The sequence below is a fragment of the Hyalella azteca genome, unplaced genomic scaffold, assembly GCF_000764305.2.
Source record: "Hyalella azteca isolate HAZT.00-mixed unplaced genomic scaffold, Hazt_2.0.2 contig400, whole genome shotgun sequence".
NCBI lineage: Eukaryota > Metazoa > Arthropoda > Malacostraca > Amphipoda > Hyalellidae > Hyalella > Hyalella azteca.
In genome coordinates, this window is record NW_025930752.1 from 1 (window position 1) to 26721 (window position 26721).

A 26721-nucleotide genomic window follows, 5' to 3' on the forward strand; every position below is an offset into this window, starting at 1 on the left:
GTAGAATAATTCTATGAAGAGATGAACTAGAAAAAGGATGACCATCCATACTTTCATGCCTACGACTACGGAGGACTTTTTTTCCATGTGGAAAACGGCACAAACCGAACGGTTCCAGGACGACGTCCCGACCTCCATGAGGATGTCTTCGGAAGATGCGTTCTCTGCAACATAATCAAACAACGTAACAGAAATTTAGCTATAAACATAAAAGCTATCAAGTCAAATAAGAATGAAGCTGTGAAGTAAATGCACGCGAGAAGCGTGAAACTAATAGATGTTTGTTTTAAAATTTAAAATCATAAACGAGGCCTCTATTTGCGACTCAGATTTAGGCCGAAGTGTCTTGCAAACACTTCGACCGAAACTTCCCTGAGCGAAAGTGGAATTCAGGAAGAGTAATTTCTCAAAGCAGCGACGTCTGCTAAAAGCGGTAGTTGGTTTAATGGATACAAGTTTACTAGCGCTTAAGCTATTTAGCTATCTCGCACCGGAAGTCAAGATGAACATCACCAATGAGGTGGAAGGCTCAGTTATCGAAAGTTTCTCAAATAAAAAATCGTTTGTCACCCACAATGAGCCGAAAGTCTCAAGTGAAGCAGCGTTGTCATCTCGAAGAGACGAAGAGACAGAGAAATGCAAGAACGAGAGAGACAGAGAAATGCAAGGAATCCTACCTACATACCAACTTGACCCCGCAACCGAAACCCGTAGACAGATAAAGCCAACTCAGCGGTGGGTAATCAGGAACAGGATAATTTGCATGCAGGAGATCAATTGCATGCACTGCATAAAACAGGAGATCAATTGCATGCGCTGCATAAAACAGGAGATCAATTGCATGCGCTGCATAAAACAGATCAATTGCATGCACTGCATAAAACAGGAGATCAATTGTATGCACTCTACATACCTATAAGGGGCAATAGGACTTACTATTTCTCATTGTAATAGTATTGCTTGGGACTTACTAGACCCCCAGGAAGAGCAGTGAGGGTCTGATGCGGCAATGGCTTGCACGTCTTCCATGACAGTCTGCACGTCGCTGTTCTCAGACCAGAGATTTGGGTAGACCTCAGTCACCTGGGCCCACGTAGCCCCGCTGAAAACGTCTTCGATATCATGTGTGTTCCTGTAAAAATAATTGCTTTTGCTGAAATATTTAATGCCAGCTAGGCTTGGTATACAATTAAAGCAAATTCATGCAGAATATCTGGATTAAATTATAATTCGACTCGTAATTCTCAGAAAGTTCATCAACGTTAGCGTGAAATTATTAAACAGATTTGATATATATGTGGCCTGTAATGTATTCAAAATTTTCAAGGAAGTGTGATGACATCGGCGAAATTTTGGTTGGTTGGTATAAATATAATTGAACAACGCCATGATACTTGCCAGAAAATCATTATTTTCACCGTACGCCTACCTCCACAACCGAGTTTCACGGCCAGAATGTCATTACCACCATATAACTACTCCTACCACCGACTCACACGACTAGAATGTCATCACCATGTAACAACTTCCACAACCTAATCTTATGATAAAAATGTCATTACCGTCACCGTATATAACTACATACATGAACAGAGTCTTCCAACTAGACAACCATTATTATCACTGCTTAACAACTCCCCTATACTACTACGTACCAGAGTTCGAGTCCCACTGAGGACAAGTTCTACCGGGAAGCTCAGCTCATGGTCAACTCAGCCATTTCATCCAACTCTGGTTGATAAATGAGTACCTGGCTTGTCCAGGGTGTTGTGTAATGCAACGAAATGGTTCTGGCGGGTCAGCGAGCCAGTGATGGTCGTGGAACTACCAGTGGCACCGAGTGCCCGGAAAAACTGACCTATCACCTCCCCTCCCTGGTCGCCACTGCCAGGATGGGCTATTACAACAACAACCACGTACCAGAGGAGCAACTGAAGGAAGAACACAGAGACGGCAGTGACCAGGTCCAGGATGAGGTATGGAATTAAGATCCACCGAGCATAGGAGAATTTATACAGCAGCCAAGATCTGGAATGGAAAAAAATCGGAATACTCGTAAATGGGTAAATATTAGTTCAACAGTTTCCTATTATATTCGCTTTCAAAGGAAGTTTGCAACTATTGGTTGAAGTAACCCCTTTGGAGCCCACACAATCAATTACAAAACATTGTTGAGAGTCAATCTATTAGATGCATGAAAATGATAAATTTTGGAGTGTACACGAATTTAGTTAGTAATTCTAAGTTCAAAAATTGGCGTCCTGAGGGATAGCGAATTTTTCTTTCTTGAATTAAATAAAAATACCTTGGGATTAGTTTCGGTTTTTCAGGAAATTCATACCATTGATATACTACTATACTATTATTGATACTATACTATCATCAAACATCAGCCTATAAGATGTAAAAGAGCTCAAATAAAGTACTTCGTAAGATTTTCTTTCAACGAAGATATTATTTATACATTCTTAACTATTTTTTTCCAGTGCCATTTAAATAAGGAATTAGATAATATGCGAACAACAAATAATATTGCAACGTTGAAATTATTTACTTGGTGTATTTGTGATGCAGAACTTGACGATGTTTAGCAGCAACAGCTTCTTGAAAAGGATGATCTTTGTACCAAGATATGTCCTTGAACTCTTGAGCGTTGCTCTTCACCGATGAAGATTCTGTGTGGTTACTGGTACCTATGGTTGGGGCAGAGTTCACAGCAGCAGAAGTCGTGGCTTGAGGTTCAGTGTTGACAGTGGCTGGAGCTTGTTGCAAGTTAGTGCTGCATGATGGCGACCCGCTGGTAATGGTTGCACTCCCTTGTGTAACGCTGTACACTGCGGTGTTGGTCCCAGAAGTGCTTGAAGTAGCAGGTTTAGGCCCAGCCTTATTAGGCTGGCCTAATCGCCAGCCAAATAGCCACCAGTGGCCAGACTTATTAGGTTGGCCACTCATGCCTATGGTTGAGGCAGAGTTCACAGCAGCAGAAGTCGTGGCTTGAGATTCAATGTTGATAGTGGTGTGCGATGTAGGTTGTTGCATGTTAGAGCTGCATGATGGCGACCCGCTGGTAATGTTCGCACTCTCTTGTGTAACGCTGTGCACTGCGGTGTTGGTCCCAGAAGTTTTTGAAGTAGCAGGTTTAGGCGCTTTTAGCAGGTTTAGGCGTTTTTTTAGGTTTTCATCAGCCTTATTCGGCTGAGCAGCACTCGAAACAGCAGTGTTCAATCCAGTAATTTGGCTACCACGAGAATTATCTCTTTTGTCAGATGAAGCAGAATTTGCAGCGTTTGAGCGTACAGAGACTTTTCTGTTATTGGATTTTGAGGAAGGGCGGTTGTTCGCTAGCAGGTCGACACTCGGTGCTACTTGCTGAAATGGAGACACCCTCTTTCCATCTGAAAAGAATGAGAATAAGAATCTTAGCCATTGAGAGAAATATTGCAATAATTAGTAGCCCATTAAATAATATAAAATGCAACTAAAAATATATGTTATCGAATAAAATTCAGTATCATTGTGTACGCTGTGTTAACTTGTATCACGCGGAGAATGCATGTGACCTCCAAGTGGTTACGCAATCACAAAAGATTGGAAGTCCTGTCATCCAATACTAAAAAGCTCGTTAATGGTCTTTTCTCTAGAGTACAATTTACAGTACAATTTTTATTCGCATCATTGGTAATGACTGAAAGTCTCCCATTTCGATCATCATAAAAGTTTGCTCATTCATCGTCGGAGGCCATAACCCATTACATCACTCGTAACGTTTTCACCATACACTTTATAGATTTGGCGATTCGAAGCTTTGAGTAAAGAAAAGCGCACGCACTTAGGAGTTGGAGGGATTCTCAATAGATGGAGGCATTTCAAAATCACATAAAAATATAAAGATTTGATCGGATGGTTCCGTAAAGATGTCTGTGGCTTCCCGACAGATGAAGCCAAATGGCACACACCTATGCGCAGCCAATGTGGCGTAATTAAAATTTACTCACTCCAAAAACAAGCCCTTTACTTTAAAAATGTTTTGTTGTTAATGGAGGTTCCATATCAGTTATCAAATCTCTAAATGCTATATTTTAAAAGAAAGCAGAGAGGAGGCTTAGTACGTTCTTCATGTACTGAAGGTTAGAGCAATAGGAGAGTAATAGGTTGTGTGGGACTGGCAAGAAGCTGCAAGAGGAGTATATGCGATGCAACGCGCGTCCGAAGGTTGTTATTTCCTAGTTAAGAATAAGTTGTTCGCTTAAATAAGTTATGTTATTTTAATTTGCACATTCTTAGTATAATACACAAACCTTCAATGCAATAGTAAATAAACTCCAACGGTGTATAATTATGGATTTCTTGGTCGGAGTTTGGCATGACGGTGATGTGCTTATCCATTGCACGACACGCCAGTTCAGGATAATTTTTGATAAGCAGCGCAAAGGACTTGCAGGGCATGATTTTGTCTTGCAGTTCTGTCTCTTTTTTTGCCGTCGCCGTGTGGCTGACGAATGTTACTGCAGTAGCTCCCATCCAGCGCAACCTCACACCACTCGCTCTCGATCACTGCCGTCAACACGGCAACGTTGAAGGAAGAGTCTGTCTCGGGTGACACTGCTTCGCGCCAAGGCCGCCTGATGAGAAAAACGCGAAAGGAAACACAACATTAAGTATGAACTTTCATCATGAAAAGCATAAGCTTAGTAAGAATAGTAAATATCAAGTTTCAATCTTTCCATATACCTTTCAGCTACTTCAATGATTAAGGGAGCATGAAGGCGGAACTACTTATTCTGTACGGTATAGTTACGTAAATTAAGATTTTATTGACTATTCCTGTATACAAAATATTTCGTGTTTAAAAATCACAATTTTGAATAATTTCACCTGAATCTCTTCGTCTATATAAATTATAATACATTGTAGACAATGAAAAAATCTTTTCATTTAGACAAGTTGCAAACTCAAAATGTTAAAAATCTAATTTAGTGACTTTCGACGTGATAAATCTGAGTGAACTTTTGATTGGACCCGGGCTGCCCAACTAAACAATAACCGAAAATTCCTTTCCGTGGAAGGCATATTAGCAATGAACGTAGTCTGTGATTATCTTGGATAAGCCACAGGCACAAATTTCTTTCGGCAGCGAGCCACCAAGCCAATAACAATTCCCAACCCATTCATTGCAGAACACCATACTTGCAACCGTGCGATGTTTAGCCTATGTATATATAGATATTGATTGTGATTTATATATATATATATATATATATATATATATATATATATATATATATATATATATATATATATATATATATATATATATATATATATATATATATATAGTGTAATTTTTAGTATGAGCTGGGGTTTTATCTGAGACGTGAGAATGCTGATCAGATTTCACTGTGTATTCAAGTCCAGTGTCGAGCCGGCCAGCTTTCGCCATCCAGCTTTTCGGCACTCGTAGTAAATGTTTTAGCCTGTGGAAGTTAGCTGGAAATTTGAGCACGAGCCTGACTAGTTCCTGTACAGATATCCATTCGAGGCATGAACTAGTATGTATTTTTTGTTGCTGTACGTTGCTATTTGATCTCATGTATAAAAATGACACTCATTAATTCAAACTTATAAGAGTCATCTTCTAAAGGATTTGGATCATATAAAAATAACGTGATTAACGATGTTTTTATTTCAATAGTGAAGTTGGAAGCAATCTTTATTCGTGACGTAGAATCCATGAGCATAAATCGGATGGATATACAATATATGTCGAAGATTTATTCTCATTAGATGTGGTTTAGAAAATGTTCCGAAAGGAAATTATTCTCTTCATATCCTCTTTGGTCCTGAAAATGAAGCAATACTTCTTGATGCTTGGTGTTTTAGATTATCATTGTCAACATTCTAGGTGCAGTACGTCTAGAATATAGACTCCAGAATATCATGCACGAAAATGCACGCTCACGAGTCTGGATGAGAATTTCTTTCCGGTGTTGCATGCGGTGCTACTAGGAAAGTGTGAAGAAGAACATTAGGTGGTACTGAGTGGCCATAATGGGAAATGAGAAATGGAAAAGACAGTTGGAGATGACAAAAGTGTATAGCGCATGATTGGGTTGGTTGAAGATGCGTGGGGCTTGCTTGGGTTTGAGAAAGAGGAAGGATTAACCCATCAGTGCTCCGAGAGTTGCATGAAAATGGAGAGCGAAGTGTTCGATGTTCAAGTTCTGTGAAAATCAAACGTTATATGCACTTTTTACAGGCATTTTTTACATCTGAATTTTTTCATATCTTACAAAGGATGATATGATGAGGGTTTCTTTCTACTGCATTCCACCAGTGAGGCTACACAGAGTCGGAGTATCAAACAGTAACAATTCATTGAATTGAAATCCTTTTTTATTCCGATACAGATAGATCTTTATTTTTATTCCGATAAGCTTTAGTCTTTCTTATTTTTATCTTTATTCCAGGTTTTTTCTTGTCTCATGAGCATTTTTTCGGGATATTTTTTTTAGCCGTTGATCCGATTAATTCCGAGTAAATGATTCCGAGACGCAGGTACCTAAAGCTTAAATGATGAAAATCTAAACCGATAAAAATGAAGAAAGACTACAAAGAATTTAGATAAAATAAGTGCAATTTAATCAATAAAAAGTGATGAGTGAAATTCTCGCAAAGTATGCGAGTTGGCCCTTTTGCTTAGGTTAGGTTATTCGAGTTGGCTCCTTGGTTAGGTTATTCGAGTTTGGTTTAAGGTTAGGTTATGTGGGGTCGGAGCAGAGCACCAGGTGAGGAGTGACTGTTGTATAGAAAGAAGTTTAAGGCTGTCGCTCGTGAATATTGTGACGGTACACGGCTGCAGGGGTTAGTTCAGTGCTGCTTTTGGGCGAATAGATTTTGGCTATTGTTTCGATGGCTTGCCGCTTTTTAGCACGCTACTTCAATACTATGAAGAGTTTGTCTTCAGCTCAATTTTGATAAGAAACTACCATAGCTTTTAGCCTGATTTCCCAGGGAAATTAATACGAACTAATTATCGGGAGGGGCAGTGATATCCTCGAACACGCAGTGATGTCCTCGACGAAAGTTCAAAATTCTTGTTACTCACCTTCATTCTAAAATTTTCCTGTGGAAGAGGCGAGCAATTTTTCAACTTTAGCCTCGAGGAAAAAAATGTAATAATTTTTATCACCAGAACTATGTTTTCTCACCTATCTGATGCTCGTAAACATTTTTCAAAGTAGTGGTGCAAACGGCCGGATAGTTTTTCATGCTTCTTATTGAATTTCATTTTGCAGAGCATAAAATGGAAGAGCTCAGCATGCTTGCCTTTGAACGCATGGTCCAAGGGATAATTGCCGCCTTGGTCGAGGGAAAATAGCGTTTTATCTGTGCCGTCTTCACTCTGTTGAACAATGAATACAAAAATAAGAATATGAACCTTCAGGAACCTGCCCTAGATAATGGACTTATGAAGGGAAGAGATTTAGAGGCGAGTTTTCTAACTAATCATGTAATTAAAAAAACGATACATGCACATATTATCCACAATTAGTAGAGGAACACAACTTTTTGATTATTTACATTTACAGATCAAAACTCACCCCTGTGTAATTAGTAAGCAGTTTACAACACTCTAAGTGTCCATTTTTTGATGCCAAATGCAACGGGTGTATGTGAATTTCACGTAGCTTCGCAAAATCGGCGGCTTTCAGAGAACGGAGGAGCAATTTAAGACAATCAGCGTGACCTTGTTGGGCTGCGTAATGGAGAGCGGTTAGGCCTTGCTTAGAAGCTTTGAGGATTTCTGGGTCTTTGTGATGAAGCGATTTGAGAATTTCTAAATTTCCAGATTGAGCTGCCAAGTGCAGAGGAGTTTCCCCCTTTTTATTAGGCAAGTTGACTATTTCATGTGCGTTCCGCAACAGATATCGAGTTACCCACTGTATATCTTCTTCGTGGCAGTTCAAGCAGGCTGTGGACTGCTTCGCCAACAAGTGTAGTGGTGTCTCTTCATCTTCATTAATCGCAAGCCTATCAAATGGAACATTTTCCAGCAATTGCTTTGCTGTAGCGTAGCTCTTGTTTGCAATTGTGAGGTGTAACAAGTTATTTTTTTTGTCATCTTTGAAATTTTCTAAATGTCTATGAAATTTTTGCCGCTCAGCCATATGTCGGAGACACTTTAGTGAACTGCCAGCAGCCAATTTAAGAAGTTTCTCGATGACATTGTCAACTAATTTTTCAGCAGGAATCTTTTGCAGGAAAAAATTGAAACATTTATCATTTTTTTTGGTCACTGAAATCTCCAGGGGCCATTGCTTTTTGTCGTCTTCTTGGCAACAATCAGCACCTAGCTCATCAACGAGAAACTGTACCACAGGAATGCAATCTTTGGTTGCCGCAAAATGAAGAGCTGTTTTTCCGCCAACGTCGGAAATTGTGACATCTGTAGCAGAAAGTTTCTTGCATATCGTTGCGAAGCCGGACTGCGCAGCGAACATCAAAGCAGTCTTTAGTTGTTCAGTCTGCATGTTTACGTATTCCTTTTCGTCTTCGGAACAGGTTTGAGTCGCGAGCAGCTGAGTGACGCAGTCCAGTGATCCGCAACGAGCGGCAAAATGAAGTGGGGTATAGCCTTGCTCAGTGGTCATTCTCGGATCTCCCCCTTTTTCCAATAAGATCTTCATAATATCATGCCTTTTTTCTCGCGCTGCAAAGTGTAGTGAGGTAAAGTTCTTTGCATTTTGTTGGTTGATGACTTCTGGAGTTAAATATGCACGTATTTTCATACATACCTTCGTCTGACCAAGTTTAGCAGCGTAATGGAGAGGTGTATCACCTTCTTTATCTACAGAAGTAAGCATGGCCTTGTTTTTCTTGAGAATTGATTCGCAGCAGCGATCGTGGCCTTTTTCTACAGCAATGTGAAGAACTGTTTTATCGTTTTCGTATATCTGTTTGAGAGTTTCCAGCGAAGCATGCTTTAACAGAACATTCAGGACTACGAAAAGCTTTCGCTTCCCAAACGATAAAGTTTTGTGAAGCAATTTTTTGTCTCTGATCATTGAGTCTGGGTCGGAGCTTTCAGTAATAAGTCTTTCCACTTCCTCCACGTTGCCGCTTACAATGGCTTTATCGATATCCATTTCGTTACCGCGTTGAGCTCTGAAATTAAACCAAAAAAAGAACACATTTTAAACCTTAATATGCATCAGCAGTCACAATAAAATGGTGGAATTTCATTCACGCGAATTTTCAGGCCTTAATATTCCAAAATCACGCATGTCTAATACGCAAGATAATATATATAACATGATAAATTATACTGACTCATCTTCCTCTGCGTCATTTGATGTTAGTGGCGTTCTCTCCGACATGGCGAAATGTCTGCAAAATGTGATGAATTAAAAGGACTGATAAAATCAAACATTCATGAGAATGAATAATTGAAAGGATAAAAGTATACTGAGGCCATGTACAGTACATTAGCTCTAGCTACATTATGGTAAGGTATAAATTTCTTGAGTGAAAGTCCATTTGAATTTGAATAGTTTTTGAATTTAAACAGATATGGGTGCGAAATGATCGGCGGCTTTATTATTTATGTCTCTGATTTCTCGAAAGAAGTGAGTGCTGAATGAGGTAAAATTTACCGGTCAAGCCTAGGAATACAAATCATGAATGGCATCTTCAAAACATAGTTGAACTGTCGATGTCTGGGCTTATGTATACTACCAATATTTGCAGCTACTTTTACTAAATATTGATAAAGTCGGTAGAAGTTATACTTTAACGCTCGTTTTGTTGGCAATTCTTATTTAACATTTTCTCATCGCTCTTTTCAGTACAGCAAAGTAGACCAAGAGTCTAAAAGTTTCATTCGCCAAATTGAGAACATAAAAATAATTTTCAATAAGAATTACTTGACGGTCTGCAACAGAACCGGCAAAATGTACTCATGAAGAGTTAATAATTTACATTTTATTTGCAGTGATTTCATCATAGTCGGTAAATAATTGGTACACGAGTTAGTTAGTTAGTTTAGTGGCCAAATGTTTACTAGCGCTTCAGCTATTAAGCTATCTCGCACCGAAAGTCAAGATGAACATCACCATAAAGGTGGAAGGTCTCAATTATTCATCACCCACAGGGGGCGGAAGGTCTCAGATGTCCAACCCGCTGAAGCTGGCTCGAAGGAAGCAGCGTTAGCATCTCAAAAGAGACGAAGTGACAAGGAGGGACAGGTAAAAAGCAATAGAAACGAAGACACTCGAACAAGAGGTCGCTTACACGGGACGTCGGCCGCCCGCACGAGAGAGACAGAGAAGGGAAATGTAAGGAATCCTACCTACATAATAACTTAACCCCACAACTGAGACCTGCAGTCAGACACCGCGAGCTCAGCGGTGGGGCGCTCAGGAACAATCCCCCTAGGAACGCGAAATCCCATAGGACTTCTGACGGGCACAGACACCCGTCAGAAGTCCCCCCTGAGGGGAATTGGTACACGATGCAGTAAACGATATATATCGCAATTTCAAGTATCATATGGCAAATAGCCAATTGATGAGGTGTTATCGGTAAAGCTTTTAGAAAAATGATGTTGAACAAATAGTTTTGCACGACTCATTCTTCCATGAAGAAATTTTTGTATTGAATTTCAAATTTTTAATGTCAACTAATTATATTCAATTAAGGGCACCCAAGAATTGCTCCAGTTTTGCTTCAAGAACCCAGCTTTATTTTAGATATCGATCACAAGTTGTATAGTTTCCTAACAATTACTTACATATTTATCACCTATGGGAATAAATTTTTTCGATACGTTTCTAGAATAACTTCCATCGCTATGAGGTGATGAATTAATACATTAAGTCATAATTGAATATAATGCCAAATAGTGTAGTATAGCGGTGTTAGTGTTGATTGTGCCATAAAAACTGTTGCCGATTCTTTACATCGCAGAACATTCACAGCTCGATGCGGGTCACGAACACGCAACTCACTGCATCAATCTTGGTATTCTGAACTGTAATCACTAGGTGATATGATAGTGTATCAATGAAATAATTAAGAAGTCAATAATAATTAATAATTACTGGAATAAACCACCCAAGGTTTGTTTGAGTGTCCTCTTGGACCTTCAAGTTGTAATGCGGCAGCAGGAATCACCAGCACCCGGCAGAGGAGCCCAGTAATTGTTTCGTGAATAATATAATATAATAATAATAATATAATAATAATAATAAAACAGAGTAATTGTTTCGTGAATATTATTTCAGGCAATGTTACAGAAACGCTGCGACATTCAAAGCAAAATAATAAATTCTTGGCATGGAAATGGGAGGGAGCGCCAATCCCTAGCACGTCACGTGCCTCGTGCCCAACTCTTACGTAGCGACAATTTTGTCCCAACAATGCAAAGTGGAAAACTCGATTAAAATAACTTTTTTTAAACTAGTGAAATAAATACAATTGCACCCTGATTCTCGAAAATTCGTGATTTTATCCCGCTATTAAGTTAGAATATTTTCTTTAGATAGCGATAATTAAAAGGACGCAATAATGTTGAAGTAATTTATTTGTCAATCACATTTAATTATGTTTACAATATCCTTTGACTAAGAAACAATTCAAATTAAGAAAAATATGTACATAAGATCTTTATCAACACAACACTTGGTTGCCATCACTGGCAAATGCTCAACTTCAAATTTTCGGGTTAGAGTTACGTAAGTGGTTTAACCGTTAGTCTAATAATAAAATATATCATAGTGATTAAGCAATAAGATAAGCGTTAGAGTGAAATATTATGACAAATGATAACAATAATAAGTAATAAAAATACAGAGTGAAATATATGGCAAAAAAAAAAAATAATGCAACATGCATAAAGAACACTTATGAGGCGAGTGAACTTTTCGGTAAACTTGATTTAATATTAAGTAGCATACAGTATTCAAAACATGATATACATTCACTTATATATACAGCATTCAAACCATGAAAAATATCATAGTTCCTAGTTGAAGCACATGACTTACCGAATGGTTGTGATGTAAAATAAGGTTTTATTCCTTTGTGATAATAACAATGAAAGTAATAAGGATCTTGACTATCAGAATTCGGAATATATCTTACAAACTGGCACATGATAACAAGGTTCACTTTATCTTAAAATGTAATATTCACTCGCATATTTGTTATATTGAAAGTGCAAGCACTCGAGGCCTTAAAAAAATTAATAATGCTGAAGAACGTTTGGTTTTTACATCAAACTTTATAATGATGAGCTTAAATTAATAGCGAACAATTTAAAAAGTAACCAATAACGCATACTTGAACAATGCTACAAAAATATTTAAACAGCGCGGTTCATGTACAAATGTCCCGCTATTGTCACTATATTAATAAATACATTAATAAATTACACTAGTTCAAGACCAAATTCGCAAGATTGAATTATCGCAGACTACCATTTTATAGATTAAATTAATTACCGCAAGGTTGGAGATTCTCTTATTCGACAGTTAGTAATTCATTTTTCAATATTGACTTTAATAAATAAGAATGCCAAGTTTTTATCAGCATAAATCTGCGAACTTATTGACTAGGATTTGGAAAATTTATGTATCTTCGGGGAGTGGCAAATGTATCGTACTCAGATATGACTGGAATTTCTCGAGGCTTTATAACAGCCCGTTGCGCAGCCATATAATTTTGCATAACTAGAAAACTTTCTTCATTGGGGTTTCTAAGACCAACATTATCTTGCTTCCATAGACAGGGAAGTTTCTCTATACTGTATATGTAAAGATAGGAATTCGATCGAATATGGCACATTCGATCATTATAATCATTAGTGGTTTTGATGGATCATTAATCGACAAACTGAGAATGCGGATAGTTATATAGCCAATTTAAAACGCAAACTCATGGGGGAGGATTCAACTCATGAGTTTGTAGGGAGCATTTTCGTCAAGGAAGAAACTTTGCGCGATAGATCGCAAATTTCTTCCCTTTGTGTTTCCATCCTTTCAAGAATGGTCTTGAGATCATCTCTGATACCAGAAACAAGATTTTCCTGGTCATCTTCTCCAGTCTCGGCTTCTCTGTGAGACTTTAGTTCATCCCTGCGTCGGTCCGTGTAGAAGACAGCGTGCTTAGAGCGGCAACTCAACCGTACGCGATGCGATCGCGTGCGTGAGCGTCGAGTATCAGGAAGACAGTCGTCTATAAGGAGGTGGAGGTTAAGACTGGACTCGGCTTTGTGGAAATCCGCTTTGTCTTTCATGTCTTGTAGCTGATCAGTTGGATTCCTCATGACTAAGTTGAAAGCAAGTCCTCCGATCACCGTGACGAAGAGCACAAACAACACGTTGGCTTGAATTTCGAATACTATTGGAGATTTCTCATCGAGAAAAGTGTCATCGTAACCTAAATCGCCGAGCATCCACACCAAGGTTTTGATTAATGAACGAGGAATCGAACAGAACGCAGCGTTGTCCATTAACAAAAAGTTGAAAGATAATGCAAATGCTAGAATGAATAGAAAAATATGAAAAACAACTAGTAGGTAGCTCATGAAAAACTTCGCTGACACTGGCATGAACACACAAAAGCTAGGTACTTGGTTAACAGTTCCAATCAAATTCAGCCAACCGAAAAGCACCGCCATCACGCCGAATTGCCAGATGATTTCCTGCACAAATAAGAATTTTATAGCAGGTGATAATTTAGTCTACTACGTGAAGCTCTTCATGCAATATGAGCATTGTGTCGATCTTGGAAAAACAACTGTTTCTTCATTAAAAGTTTTAATTTAGTATGGTTTGCTTCTAAAATATGTGAAAACGAAATGAAACGCTGTATTTAATTTAAATTGCATTGTTAAATATTTTATACTGTAGTAGTTTCTTGAAAAATGTTCGAATTATTTAACTTGAAGAATTAAAGAATTTCCCTTGATTGCATAATACAAATAATATTATTGCAAAAATACTATTATATACAAATAATACTATTGCAAAAATACTATTATATACAAATAATACTATTGCAAAAATACAAATAATTTATGTCCTTTATGACATCAAAACTTGAGTTTTAAGCTAATTGTGCATGCTGCAAGTCGGCTACTGAGTTCTGTAGTGAGTCCGCCGTAATTGATGTACTTACGTGACGGCATCCTAATATGAAGTCGCACGATGAAAGAGGGAGAAGCATAATGAACAGAGAGATGATCCTCAGGTGGCGCGTTACGCAGAAGGAACTGCAGTACCTCCATGGTAGCTGTGTGAACATAATAATATCTATATAACCATGAAGTGCAATGATGGGCTGAGCTCGCTCATACATGATTGATATCTTCTGTGCATGCCATCAGTCAATTGTCGTTGGGACTTTCCGCAACTAGGTTTTCTTCAGGTTTAATGCACATGAAGTCTATGAAAGTTCATGTGGATACTTCATTAAATGCAGTTTGATAATTACCTTTACAAAAATGCTTAAATGACCCCTCTGAATGAATTAAGCTATCGACGAACAAAATGTGGAAACATAAAACTGATTTTAATCATGTGTCGATAGCGTGTCAGCAGACTGACTAGAATTGTAGTAGAATGGCACGCGATGCAGCTGTTTAGCGAGTCAGCTTAGACTTTTTGCGATCAACTCGAAAACATCGAGTAAAATCGAGCATGACTAGATGGTTTTGATTTTCATTAAAAAATTCTAGATTAACTTCAATCACCTTTAAATGTAGTTATATTGTATTCAACTCCATCGAATGAAATTAAAAATTGAATACAACCAGTCGATTTGCGAATCTTGCGATGATTATGAACTACAATCATTTGCTGGGCAATAACTTGACTCATTCAAGCAATTGGCCGGCCAATTAGTCTAACATACACTAATTGATTACTTAGCAGTTGATTTAGCCGAAAAAAGTAATCATCTCGCTAACGGGCACACGATCGTGATAATTTACTTTCGCATTAAAAGATAAAGAACAAATTTCCATTCGTATCGTGCGAGATGTAAGGCTGAAAGTTCAACGGATAAATTATCAAGTACAGTGATATATTATCTCACGCGGATGTAGAAGATAATCTCGAGGATGCAGTGTACGAGCAGCATCAGCAGCACCCAGCACTCTAGGCCGACCACTAGCGGTGACCCAGCCTCCAGGTGCCAGATGACGCAGGAAGATTTGTTCCACGCCGCTCCACCCTCTACTGGATCGTCTGAACGCATAGAAAAGCAATAGGTCCCATTTAAATACTTTATTTTCATAACGAGGGCTGGTGAATCATTTGATCTTCCGTCGCTTGCCGTATTGTCTGAACACATAGGAACAGTTTAATACTCACAGGTTCTGAATCTGTCTTTGGGCATCCTATTTTTTAAAACCTACTGAAGAATCCCGCTGATTTCTATTTTTAATCAGTTACCCAATGCTTAAAGAGTTTACTGTTGCTACGCAAATAAATCCTAACATGGATGAAAAAATTAACGAATTAAAATGAATTATTACTTTTTCTATTGTATAAGGATTCCAATCAGTTTGAAAATAGTGAAATCGCAACATATCTTTCGTACCACGCAAAATATAGTTACTACTACACCTCAAAGAGCAGCTAGAACATTGATCTAAGCCAATAAGAATAACATCAAGGTGTTGACAAACGTAAGATGCCCAATTGCATACAACCCCTGGCATCCCATGTTGCAAACGCCCACAAGTGGTCAGGCTACCTACGCTCGGCAGCAACCCAGCTACCAACACTCACCCGAGTTTACGTTGCCCCTGCAGACGCCCACAATTGTTCAGGCTACCTACGCTCGGCAGCAACCCAGCTACTAACACTCACCCGTGTTTACGCTGCTCACGCTGCCCCAAGACGAGCAGTTCTGGTCTGTGGCGGAAATATTTATAATCATAGCGAGGCGGGCGTCTTTCTTGGCGTCTGAGGCGTACACACTCTCCACCTGGGCGCGCGTGGTGCCGGAGAAGCGACGTTCCAGGTGGTGCGTCGTCCTGCGCGGTTAATCATCATTGTTGTTGCGTTCAATTAAAAAATATAACTCAGTACTCATTGTAGTGGGTGACAGAGAGCGCATTTTCTCGTTGACGAAAACATGAAGTCACGGACGGACGGACAGACGGACGTACATGACGAGCACAATAGGGCATTTTTTCCATAAATGAGAAAATTCGCTAAAAATCAGCGCCTTCTTAATCATGAATAGCTTTTGAGGGTGGCCAACTTAAATTATTCACAGGTTGAATTTTGATACGACCTGGGAGAATTTAACCAGGAAGAACTTAACATGGGATATGTGATAAAATATGTTTAGCCGGCCGAATAACTAGGAAGGAGCCATCTAATTTAACAGTACACAATTATATTAAGACATCAAAATGAGTGAATTTTGAAAAGACATCAGAATGAGTGAACAGTTATGACTAACTCTTATGTTAGAAGCATGCTTAACAAATGAAAGTTTAGTTGAAAAAATATTCATTTAATTTCTGCAATATATGGAAATTGATTCACTTATTTACTGCTTACATTTCTCACTTAATGAAAATAGTTTCTCGATAATGTTAATCTCTAGCAAGAAGGTAGAGGTAGGTGTTCACATGCTTACCGTTGAAATTCCGGAAGAGGCATGGAAATAACATGACAAATACCGTAATTAACGTTCAAGTTATTACCAGCAACATTAAGGCAAAGATATAATGGATTTGTAATCCATTAAATTTTTACAACGGCTATATCAGATCATAATGATAAGTCATTATTTCGTACATTGATGAGTGCATAATCATTAAAATGAATTTCAGTGAATTCGAAAATTAAGATGGAATAACAGCCAAACTATATTCACTGCTATAAATAATTAAGTAAAAATTAATGCAAACTTACACTCTCGATTTCAGAGCAACGTGAATTATTTGAAGGATTCGGAGTAACTTATTTACCTTAATCTAAAATATCGTTTCCCACAAGCCTCGATTGTATTCGTAAAGACGCTTGAATAAAATATTATGCATGGAGTCCCCTCATAAACAAGCCTAGATTGTATTCGTTAAGACGCTTGAATAAAATATTATACATGGAGTTTCCTCATAAAATTCATGTTTGAATTACAATTTCATTTTTGGACAGAAGGCACAGTGCAGGTAGGATGCTCGTACCAAAGATTTGCTTGCAGAGCCGACATCGCGAGCACAGTGATGACATCGATGAAGACGTATAAGTACAGCAGATAACGCGCGTACGAATGGTACTTGTTGTGTAGCCACGTCCTGCACATGACATCGTCAGTCATTCATAGGAAATTATCAAAGAAGCATCCTACCAAATACAATAGCTGGACGCTCCTCAATTCTGAGCTCAGTTTTAGTGGAGAAATACCTAGTTTGGAGCAATGTTCTGTACTCAAGGATTTAAAATAACATTCAAGTGATAATTTTTTTCCCGAAACAAAAAAATGAACACATAATATCATGGCTATAATAATAATCAATTTGACACAAATAAACAATAGATTATTCACAATATTTATAAAAACTTTTTAGACAAATATCACATTTTTGTACCTGCTCCAATGAATTTATTACTGAAAATTTTTTACCGTTTGAAATATTCATTGAAAACTGACTCTTCTTGGACGCAATTCATGAACTGCATTTACCCATGGTATATGCCCTGAGTTTTGCGGACCACAACATAATGGTCGATATAATTCGTGAATCATGGTAATATTAAATGTTAAATTATTATTTATATGTTAAATTATCAAATTAATAATTAACGTTCATCAAAATTTATGGCGAAAAGCAGACAAACCACAAATAGGGAGATCCCATATGAGAGGGTAAATATATGGGCCTTAAAAAAGCAAAAAAAATTCTTAAATTGACCAGCCTTCTTCCTTGTGTACTCCGGACTAGACTCGTGTCTGCGTCCCGCTTTACCGGCTGGTCTGTCCACTGTAATTTACGTTAGTAACTTATTCAAGTCGAATAAATCAAGTCGTCACGCAGATATCAACCTCGCGACAAGGGATAAAACACTTCATGAGTGCGTATATGTCGTGCTGAAATCGCGGAATTGCCGATTATATGGAATTGGCAAAAGTCGTGCCGAAATCGCGGAATGACCAGTTTACGAATTCTGTAGAACCAGCATTTCGTTGCTGATTCAGAAAATCGGACGTTAGAGTTAGAGTTAGAACATATATCGACAGTTAAAGTTAGAAAAGGTTAGGTCAAGTAAAAAAGGTCAAGTTCCCTTATATTTAAATATTAAAAAGGTAAAATTCCTTTATATTTAAATACTAAAATAGGACTTGGCTGACTGACCCAGATTTGTATAGCATAGAAATACTGTTTCAACAGAATCGGCAAACTGGCTGACGATTCCATAAAATCGGCAGTTCCGCGATTTCGAAACGACATCTACATTCATGAGCCGAAACTAAATCACGCGTGAGTTTTGAATCACCTCGTGAGTTTATGGTTGAGTACATCGTAGCTGCCACCGGCCACTGCAGCACGCAGGGGGTGGTCTCTGCCCCAAGCCGTGCCACGGAACACCCTTGCGTGGGGCTTGACGGCATACAACTCCCCTTCACATGGCTTTATCTGTATCCCCATTGCGGGGTCCGTGCCCCGGCGAACGCTATCCAAAGTTAAAGGTTCTTTAGGGAGCGAAGTGTTGGGGGAAACCGCGGTCGGGGAACGTCCTTGGGCAACAGGAGTCCCCGGGCAGGGGGTTGTGGAGATTTTAGGCAGAATGAACGGGGATGCCACCTTGCCATCTGTTGGAAAAGAAACTTGATAAAAAACAAGTCCAATCCAATTTCAACTGTATGAGCCCCATTCCATTGTATCAGTGACGATACTGCGAATGATCCATTCCATCGAATCTTCGACGTTAATTGTGCATTTGTTGAAGAAAAAATAAAGGAATAATATATAATAATGTAGGTGATGCGCATATATTCATCGCCCAAAAACAACGTCTCGCTCAGAAATGGGGCTGACTGCCCCAGCACGAACATACTACATCTCAAGAGGCAAGCCCAAGGCGGCAACTTTCACATATCTGATCTCGCAGCATTTCCTTCACAAAATGAAGGATAGACTGAAAAGAACAATGAACATACATTTTTTTAATTTTAGACGTCAAATTTTGGGCAAACACTCAAGCAGTCCTCAGAAATATTATCCACGTCAACTATCTACCAAACCCCCAGTACATGCAGTCTTCTCATTATTACCTTCAACGCTGTAGTATATGTACTCGAACGGCGTAAAATTATGGATTTCATCGACAGAGTTTGGCATGAAGGTGATGTGCTTATCCATCGCTTGACACGCCAGGTCGGGATATTTTTGGATAAGCAGCATAAAGGATTTGCAGGGCTTGACATTTTCGTGCAGCTCGGCCTCTGTTGGGCTGTTGCTGAGCGGCTGGTGAATGTTGTCGCAGTAGCGCCCGTCCAGTGCAACCTCGCACCACTCGCTCTCGATCACCGCCACTACCACATCTCTGAATCGAAATACAGAAAATATTTAGAATGATAAACCGAATTAAATGTTTCCGAGGGTACCTAGTTCAACCTCGCACCACTCGCTCTCGATCACAGCCACTACCTCTTCTCTGAATTAAAATACAGAAAGTATTTAGAATGATAAACACAAATTAAATCTTTCCGAAGGTGGTTCAACCTCGTACCACTCGCTCTCCATCACCGCTACTACCACTTCTCTGAATCAAAATACGGAACATATTCAGTATGATAAACCGAATTGAACCTCTCCGAGGTATTAAACCTCAGTATTGCATGCACCGCAGGGCGACCCAACAACACCTGTTGTTACTAAATGAATTCCCAAGCCGACTCAGAATGATGATGAAAAATTCGTGAATATAGAATGAAACAAAAAAGTCACCTGGAGACGGAACTATTTCGGAGAGCCTTTGAATGTTGAATATAGCCGTTCTTATCCGTTGTCTATCCAATTCATATTTGTCCCTTATTTTTTGTGTCTCCTTTTTCTTTTTGTTCATTTGCAATGCAAACTTATTCTTAGTTCCACTCGGTATATAGCGTGCCCTTGAAGTTCTGTTGTACGTGATGCCACGATAATCTCTTCTTATAATATTAAAATTTCGTTACCAAAGTTTTGACATTTTTTGTGTAAATTTGGATTTTGACAGTTGATTGACATGCTTTAATGCTTTAAACTCAGAGGATATTTTTACTTGAACTGATGAGGGAGGGGTTTCACGAAGAAATGTTGAATTTGCTTGATGTTTTATTTACTTTTAAATTTTCGGTAAACTTGCAGTTTGAGCAGATCAATGATATAATAAAAATATAATAATAGTAATATTAAACAAAGTATCAGATTTCTAACAAAGGGGAAGAAAAATTATATGAAACTACCATTAATAGAAGAAAACACTCTGTGTCTACTACTCCTTTAAATAGAATAAAGTTTAACGGATGGTACGTACATGACGCCGTCCTGTAAACTCTTTTTAAAGTAGCGATGCAAGCGACAGGCGAAGAGTTCGTCTGATGCGTTGAAGCTCATGTGGCTCAAAAAATATTTGAAGAGCTCGTGATGATCGCCAGCTAGCGCTTTGTCGATGGGGTAGAGGTCATCGTCACTGATGGTAAGACATTTCTTTGGACCGCCGTCAACCTGTAAAAAAAGTAAAATGTTCGCTTTTTTACCCCATAAAGATGCGGCTGGAGAGAACAAGAGGCTCTTAATAAAAAGGACACGTTCTTTTTAAGCATTGGCAAATTATAAACTGGTCATTTTTCGGATTTACTTCATAAGTAAAGGCAAGCTGTAAAAAATATAACTCAGTACTCACTGCAGTGAGTGAAAGAGCGCGCATTTTCTCGTCGACGAAAACGTGAAGTCACGGACAGCCAGACGGACACGACCAGCACAATAGCACATTTTTTTCATAAATGAGAAAATGCGCTAAAAATTAAAATGTTCGCGTCTTTGCCCCATAAAGATGCGGCTGAAGAGAACAAGAGGCTCTTAATAAAAAGGACACGTTTTTTTTTAAGCATTGACAAATTATAAAATGGTCATTTTTCGGATTTACTTCAAAAGTAAAGTCAATCTGTAATAAATATAACTCAGTACTCACTGCAATGAGTGAAAAAACGCGCATTTTCTCGTCGACGAAAACGTGAAGTCACGGACAGACAGACGGACATGACGAGCACAATAGCGCCTTTTTTCCATAAATGAGAAAATGCGCTAAAAGTAAAATGTTCGCGTCTTTGCCCCATAAAGATGCGGCTGAAGAGAAAAAGAGGTTCTAAATAAAAAGGAAACGTTCTTTTTAAGCATTGCTGAATTATAAACCCATAATATTTTTGGATTTACATAAGAAAGTAAATTTCGAGCGAGCAATTAATCTCTTTAGTAAATTTCGAGCTAGCAATTCTCTTTAATAATAATTATATAATTATTCTCAGCGTCTTCGAGCATATCAATAATTACAAGATATCAATTTAAAATCACCATTGACCTTTTGAGTGACGTCAATTTACTGGGATTTGCATTACTTTTTGAATGAATGTAATCAGTATTTTTCCCAAAAATTTCAGAAATACAAAAGTATAAGAAGAATAGAAACACGTGAAATTCTTAACAAAGTTTCTTAAGAAACTCTTCACCAATTTTACAAAGTATTCTTTAAAATGATTTGCAACACCTGAAGCAATAATCTCTTAAAATAAAAGTTTTGGGACAATCAACGTCCACCTAACGCGCTTATAATGTTTAAAATCCCGTTATTTGCATCACTATAAACTTTTATCATGTTCCTAATGGGCTCTACTGTCAAACATGTGGGGAAAATACTACAGGCCTTACAATCTCTTTCATTAATACATGCCATTCATTCAAAAATTCAATCAAACAGTAAATATTTCATAAGATTCATCAATAATTTCAAGTTTGGTGAGGTAATTAGGATAGTAATACAAGTAAAGATACGCAAATTAAAGCCACCGAACATATTTGTTGACAGTGGACATTTCGGTCCCGATTGCTATATTAATTAACAAAAGCAAACACAACTAACCTTCAACTCCAAGTACAAAATTTGGCAACATTCATAGCGTCCTTTTTCGGCTGCCATATGAACGGGATGCGGTAGTGTCTTATTTAGATCCTTCATTTCACTTGTCTTCAGCGCTCGAAGAAGTTTCTTCAGGCAATCTCCGTGTCCGGCATCCGCTGCCAGGTGCACAGCTGTGAGACCATCATTATTCTCCTTGAGAATCTTGGGACCTTTCAAAAGTAGCAGCCTGACCATTTCTACATTTCCAGATTTTGCGGCCAAGTGGAGTGGGGTATCGCCTCGTTTGTTCGGGGAGTCCACCAATTCGTGAGAATCGTGCAACATTTCCTTAGCGACAGCAGCTTTTTCTTCTTCCCCTAACCGAGAATTAGAGTTCACCTGCGACGCCATGAGATGTAGTGGGTATTCATCGTCGTTGTTCCTAATGTCTTTCCTGGCTTTTTTCTCTAGGAGCATTTCGGTTGTTCGAAAGCTTCCTTTCGCCGTAGAAAGATGAAGCAAAGTGTTATTGCATTCATCTTTAAATTGATGATTGATGTAGCTGGCAAAACTATCACGGTCCAGCATGATTTTAAGGCACCTGTTTGAATTTTTCTTAACGGCTAATTTGAGCAAATCAGGCACCGTTCCTGGAGGGAGGGACTCGAGCGATTGATTGAGCAGATAGACAAAACACTCATCATTGTTGCTTAAAATTGAACAGTGCAACGGAGTCTGTCCATTCTTGGCGACCATTAATGGATTTGCCTTTTGTTCTTCAATAAGGTGTTTAACAAGCGAAAAGTAGCCCCTCTTGGCAGCCAAATGCAACGCGGTGCATTGATCAGTGTCTCGTTGGTTTGGGTTGGTGCCTATCAGTGCTCGACAGCAGGCAGAATATCCTTTCATTGCAGCATACATGAGAGCAGTCATATTCCTTCCTGCGGTGTAGTTCAGATAAGATTCTTTCTCGTCCTCAGGAATGTAACTCAGCAAAAGTTGTACGCATTGTTCTGACCCACTATCAGCCGCCAAGTGCAGAGGTGTGAAAAATTTGTGAGTGGTGACGTTCGCCTTACCTCCGTTCTCTAGCAATAGCTGCAAGATTTCACATGTTTTTTCCCGTGCGGCCAAATGAACGGCGGTTTGATGTTGGGCGTTTGTTCTGTTGATTAATGATTCTCGCCACTGACGTGGCTGCGAAGAGATTATATCCATTGCCCGTGCACAGATATCGTATTGATGACTCTTGACCATGCAGTGAAGTGGAGTGTTACCATCACTGTCTTTTTGGATCAAGGTCTGGTGATTGGCGTTCATAATAACAGATGAACAAGGTAGATTTTTTATTGCTACAGCCAGATGCAGCGCAGTCTTCCCTTCACTGTTCTTCAGGAAAAGAGTTTTCTCATCAATGAATTTAAGAATAATATTTAATATGGGCAAATTTTTGTTTGTCACTGCTTGATGCAGGAGTAATTTCCTTTTAATTTCGGCGTTGATATCGCTTGCCAAAGAAGAATTCAAAATGTTGCGCACTCCTTCGATGTTGCCCTTCTCCACGTCGTCCGCGAGAGAAAGTTTTGGTAATTCAGCAGCGATTCTGAGACCAAGAAAGCGCATTTTAAACATGAGAAATAATTATTACCCAAATGCTCAAATCAAGTAAAAAACGTATGTATGTAAGTTTATTATGAAGGAAAATCGTTAAATGTGTTCGAGATTGCTTCATTTAATTGATGGATCCCCTTCTAGGTTGAGGACAAGAAATAGAGGATAAGTTTGAGCATAAGAAGATAAAAAATAATAGTCAGAGAATCGAAAGGCCAGGCGAGGTTTTTCATATGAATAAGATTTACTGCATGAACATCATTGCAAAGCATACCAATGAAGGTTAAAGAAATACTTCATTCGGCAAAAGCATTGTTTTAGATTATCATTCACCAAATTATATTTGGTGAATGATAATCTATGGTGAATCCTTTTTAGATTATCGTTCACCAAAATATTCGTGAAAAAAATTTGTTCAAGTTATACCCAAGGTAAGTTTGTTCATAACTTTTAATTCATCAATTAGAGTTGAAACAAAAAAAGTGCTGGACACGGATTCGTTTCCAACGTATTCAGGTATCAGCCTTCGTAGAAATTTCGGAATCCTCCTTTTTATATCCAAAAGTAATCCAGGGTTATTCTAAATGATGGACCCATTTTAATAAATTCGTATTTATTTAGGCATAAATTTAATGTGTATAATTAAAAAAAACCAATGGAAAGAGAAAGATTTCATTTTTTTAAACCGACTCAAACGCGGAATTGGACGGCCCTATTGGCATCTTGATGCCCGAAACTTTTTGAACCAGTCACTTCCTGAGCGTTTGATAGGACTCGTAGATCTGGCGTAGGACTCGTAAATGAAGATCTGGCTCTACACTTCAGGCCCATGTGACTATTTCTTATTGGGTTACGTCAATGAAGCTGTTTACATCACGCATCTACCAGAAACTCTGTTTACGTCCCGCCTTTACCAGCAACTCTGTTCACGTCCCGCCTTTACTAGCAACTCTGTTTACGTCCCGCCTCTACCAGCAACTCTGTTTACGTCCCGCCTCTACCAGCAACTCTGTTTACGTCCCGCCTCTGCCAGCAACTCTTTACGTCCCGCCTCTACCAGCAACTCTGTTTACGTCCCGCCTCTACCAGCAACTCTGTTTACGTCCCGCCTCTACCAGCAACTCTTTACGTCCCGCCTCTACCAGCAACTCTGTTTACGTCCCGCCTCTACCAGCAACTTAACCGTATCACAGCTACGGTGCACTCAGTGACAGAAGATATGCTTTCTAGTGTGTGGGACGAGTTTGGCTACCGTTTAGATGTTTGCCGTGCAGCACAAGGGGGAGATATTGAACATTTATGAACATGTAAAAAATTAATATTTCTCTTTCCACTGGTGTATCAATTATTCTTTTTGAATTCATACTTAAATAAATACAAATTCATAAAATTGGGTCCAACATTTAGAATAACCCAATTAATAACAGATCAAATAGAAAGTAACCAACAAATTTGAACATGAATAAATTAAATTAAATTAATTGAATGATAAACATTTTTAGATTGAACGTGTCGTAAATTTTTCTTTAGTTCTTCTTTTTTTCTCGTGTTTCAACCGCCTATTGCAATTCATGCAAAGGTATTGATTTTATAAACGACATCAGGGACCGAATTGTTGTCCGAAATAACTAAAATAACTAAAAAATTTGCCTTTTTAGAAGTAACACAAATTCTGATTAACGTTCGTATGAATGGTATCATTGAGGCAAAAAGATTTGCAACACAAATTTTGATTAACGTTCGTATGAATGGTATCATTGAGGCAAAAAAATTTTGAAGTTAATTTGTATGTACAAAGACCAACAAGCAATATACCGTTCTAAATGCTTTAAAACCTCATTTCTTTATATCTGATCCGATCATCTCACAAAACTTTGAATTCCATGCCAACAAAATGAATCAAAAGCCAATTTTATTAATTTTGTTTCTTGCAAATCCAAAGTGAAAAATAATTGTTAGATAATAAACAAACGTCAGCATCAAGGGTCATGCTCGTATATACGTTAATTGTAAGACAATTTCAAAATGAAACTTTTTATTGTTTTCTAATGTGTAGTTCCAGATTAGTTTAAAGTAACATCAAGTCTCCTCCAATCCAGACAATCGAAGTAACACAAGAAGTACGATTCATTCCGATGCCAATTAACAAATTGGAATGGATTGGATGAATTGTTAATTAATACCAATTAACAATTAATTAACAAATGAGGCTTGTTGATTTATAAAATCATCACCAACGAAAAAAATTTCTCACCTGCCAAATCGAAGATACGAAGAATGTCTATTGCCTGTGAGCGCTGTCATTTCTGTCCCTCCGTCGCTGTCAGTTGACGGTATGGCTATCATAGTGGCGCCTGTTATTTACATTAAAAAATGTCACGAATTAAAATTTTTTCTTGTAGTGGAGCATATAATTTACATAAAAATATACAAATCAAATGGCTCCTGCGGTGGAGCCTGATATTCACATAAAAAATATGTAAGAACTAACTAGCTTTTGCAGCGGAGCCTGTTATTTTATACGTTCAATTAAACTGAAGGTGGGTTTGACAAAACCTAGTTCATCACTTAGAAACTCGCTTAAAAAATACACGTATTTATTTTAAAAATACCGGTGCGCATGGAAAAGGAGGCGGTAAGTTATGATTCAACAATAGTCATACTCTATTATTATATCACGTATAGTATCCTTACCCCCACTGGGCGATCTCCTCAGCAAGCCCATTCTTCCTGCTCGATAGGAGCTTTTTTCGCAAAACTAGAAGTGGTTATTGAAATAAATCAACATCAAAGGTTTTTGAAACCAAACCTGTCCGAAAAGAAACTTCTGTGGAAATCAAATTTGTCGAGTAATCCATTAATTAATGTTAATAAATTTTCAAAATCGTACCGGGAATTGGTTCAATATCGAAACCGCTCAAAAAATTATAAGTAAAAACATGCGCGAAATAATTTTTGTTTTTGGCATCAATTAAATGGTATCCAGGAA

General features: G+C 38.3%; 2 protein-coding genes across 2 annotated transcripts; both read right to left on the reverse strand.

Moving 5' to 3' along the window:
* Positions 1-6: 6 nt before the first annotated feature.
* On the reverse strand, positions 7-11046 carry LOC125177630 (the record flags this gene model as incomplete). The annotated part of the gene is given in 10 exon segments (XM_047879754.1): positions 7-164; positions 972-1132; positions 1921-2028; positions 2555-3395; positions 4299-4473; positions 4475-4622; positions 7209-7402; positions 7602-9165; positions 9331-9387; positions 10790-11046. Coding segments are annotated over 9 exon segments (3396 nt in total), but the record flags the coding sequence as incomplete, so codon positions are not given.
* Positions 11047-11865: 819 nt separating this feature from the next.
* Positions 11866-26554, reverse strand: LOC108667366 (transient receptor potential cation channel subfamily A member 1 homolog). The gene is made up of 11 exons (XM_018154385.2): positions 26427-26554; positions 25987-26086; positions 22143-23724; positions 20541-20731; positions 19297-19568; positions 18519-18834; positions 17207-17317; positions 15876-16042; positions 15097-15248; positions 14179-14292; positions 11866-13702 (listed from the first exon to the last, which is right to left on the reverse strand). Exons 1-11 carry the CDS (start codon positions 26455-26457, stop codon positions 12953-12955), a joined length of 3786 nt encoding a protein of 1261 aa, XP_018009874.1. The 5' UTR covers positions 26458-26554; the 3' UTR covers positions 11866-12952.
* Positions 26555-26721: the final 167 nt, after the last annotated feature.

Coding starts and splice junctions, on each gene's coding strand:
- LOC108667366 (XM_018154385.2), bottom strand. CDS start 26,457: ATGGGCTTGCTGAGGAGATCGCCCAGTGGGG. Junction 16,043..17,206: donor GCTCTGCAAGCAAATCTTTG/GTACGAGCATCC, acceptor TTAACCGCGCAG/GACGACGCACCACCTGGAAC. Junction 13,703..14,178: donor TCATATTAGGATGCCGTCAC/GTAAGTACATCA, acceptor TTATTTGTGCAG/GAAATCATCTGGCAATTCGG.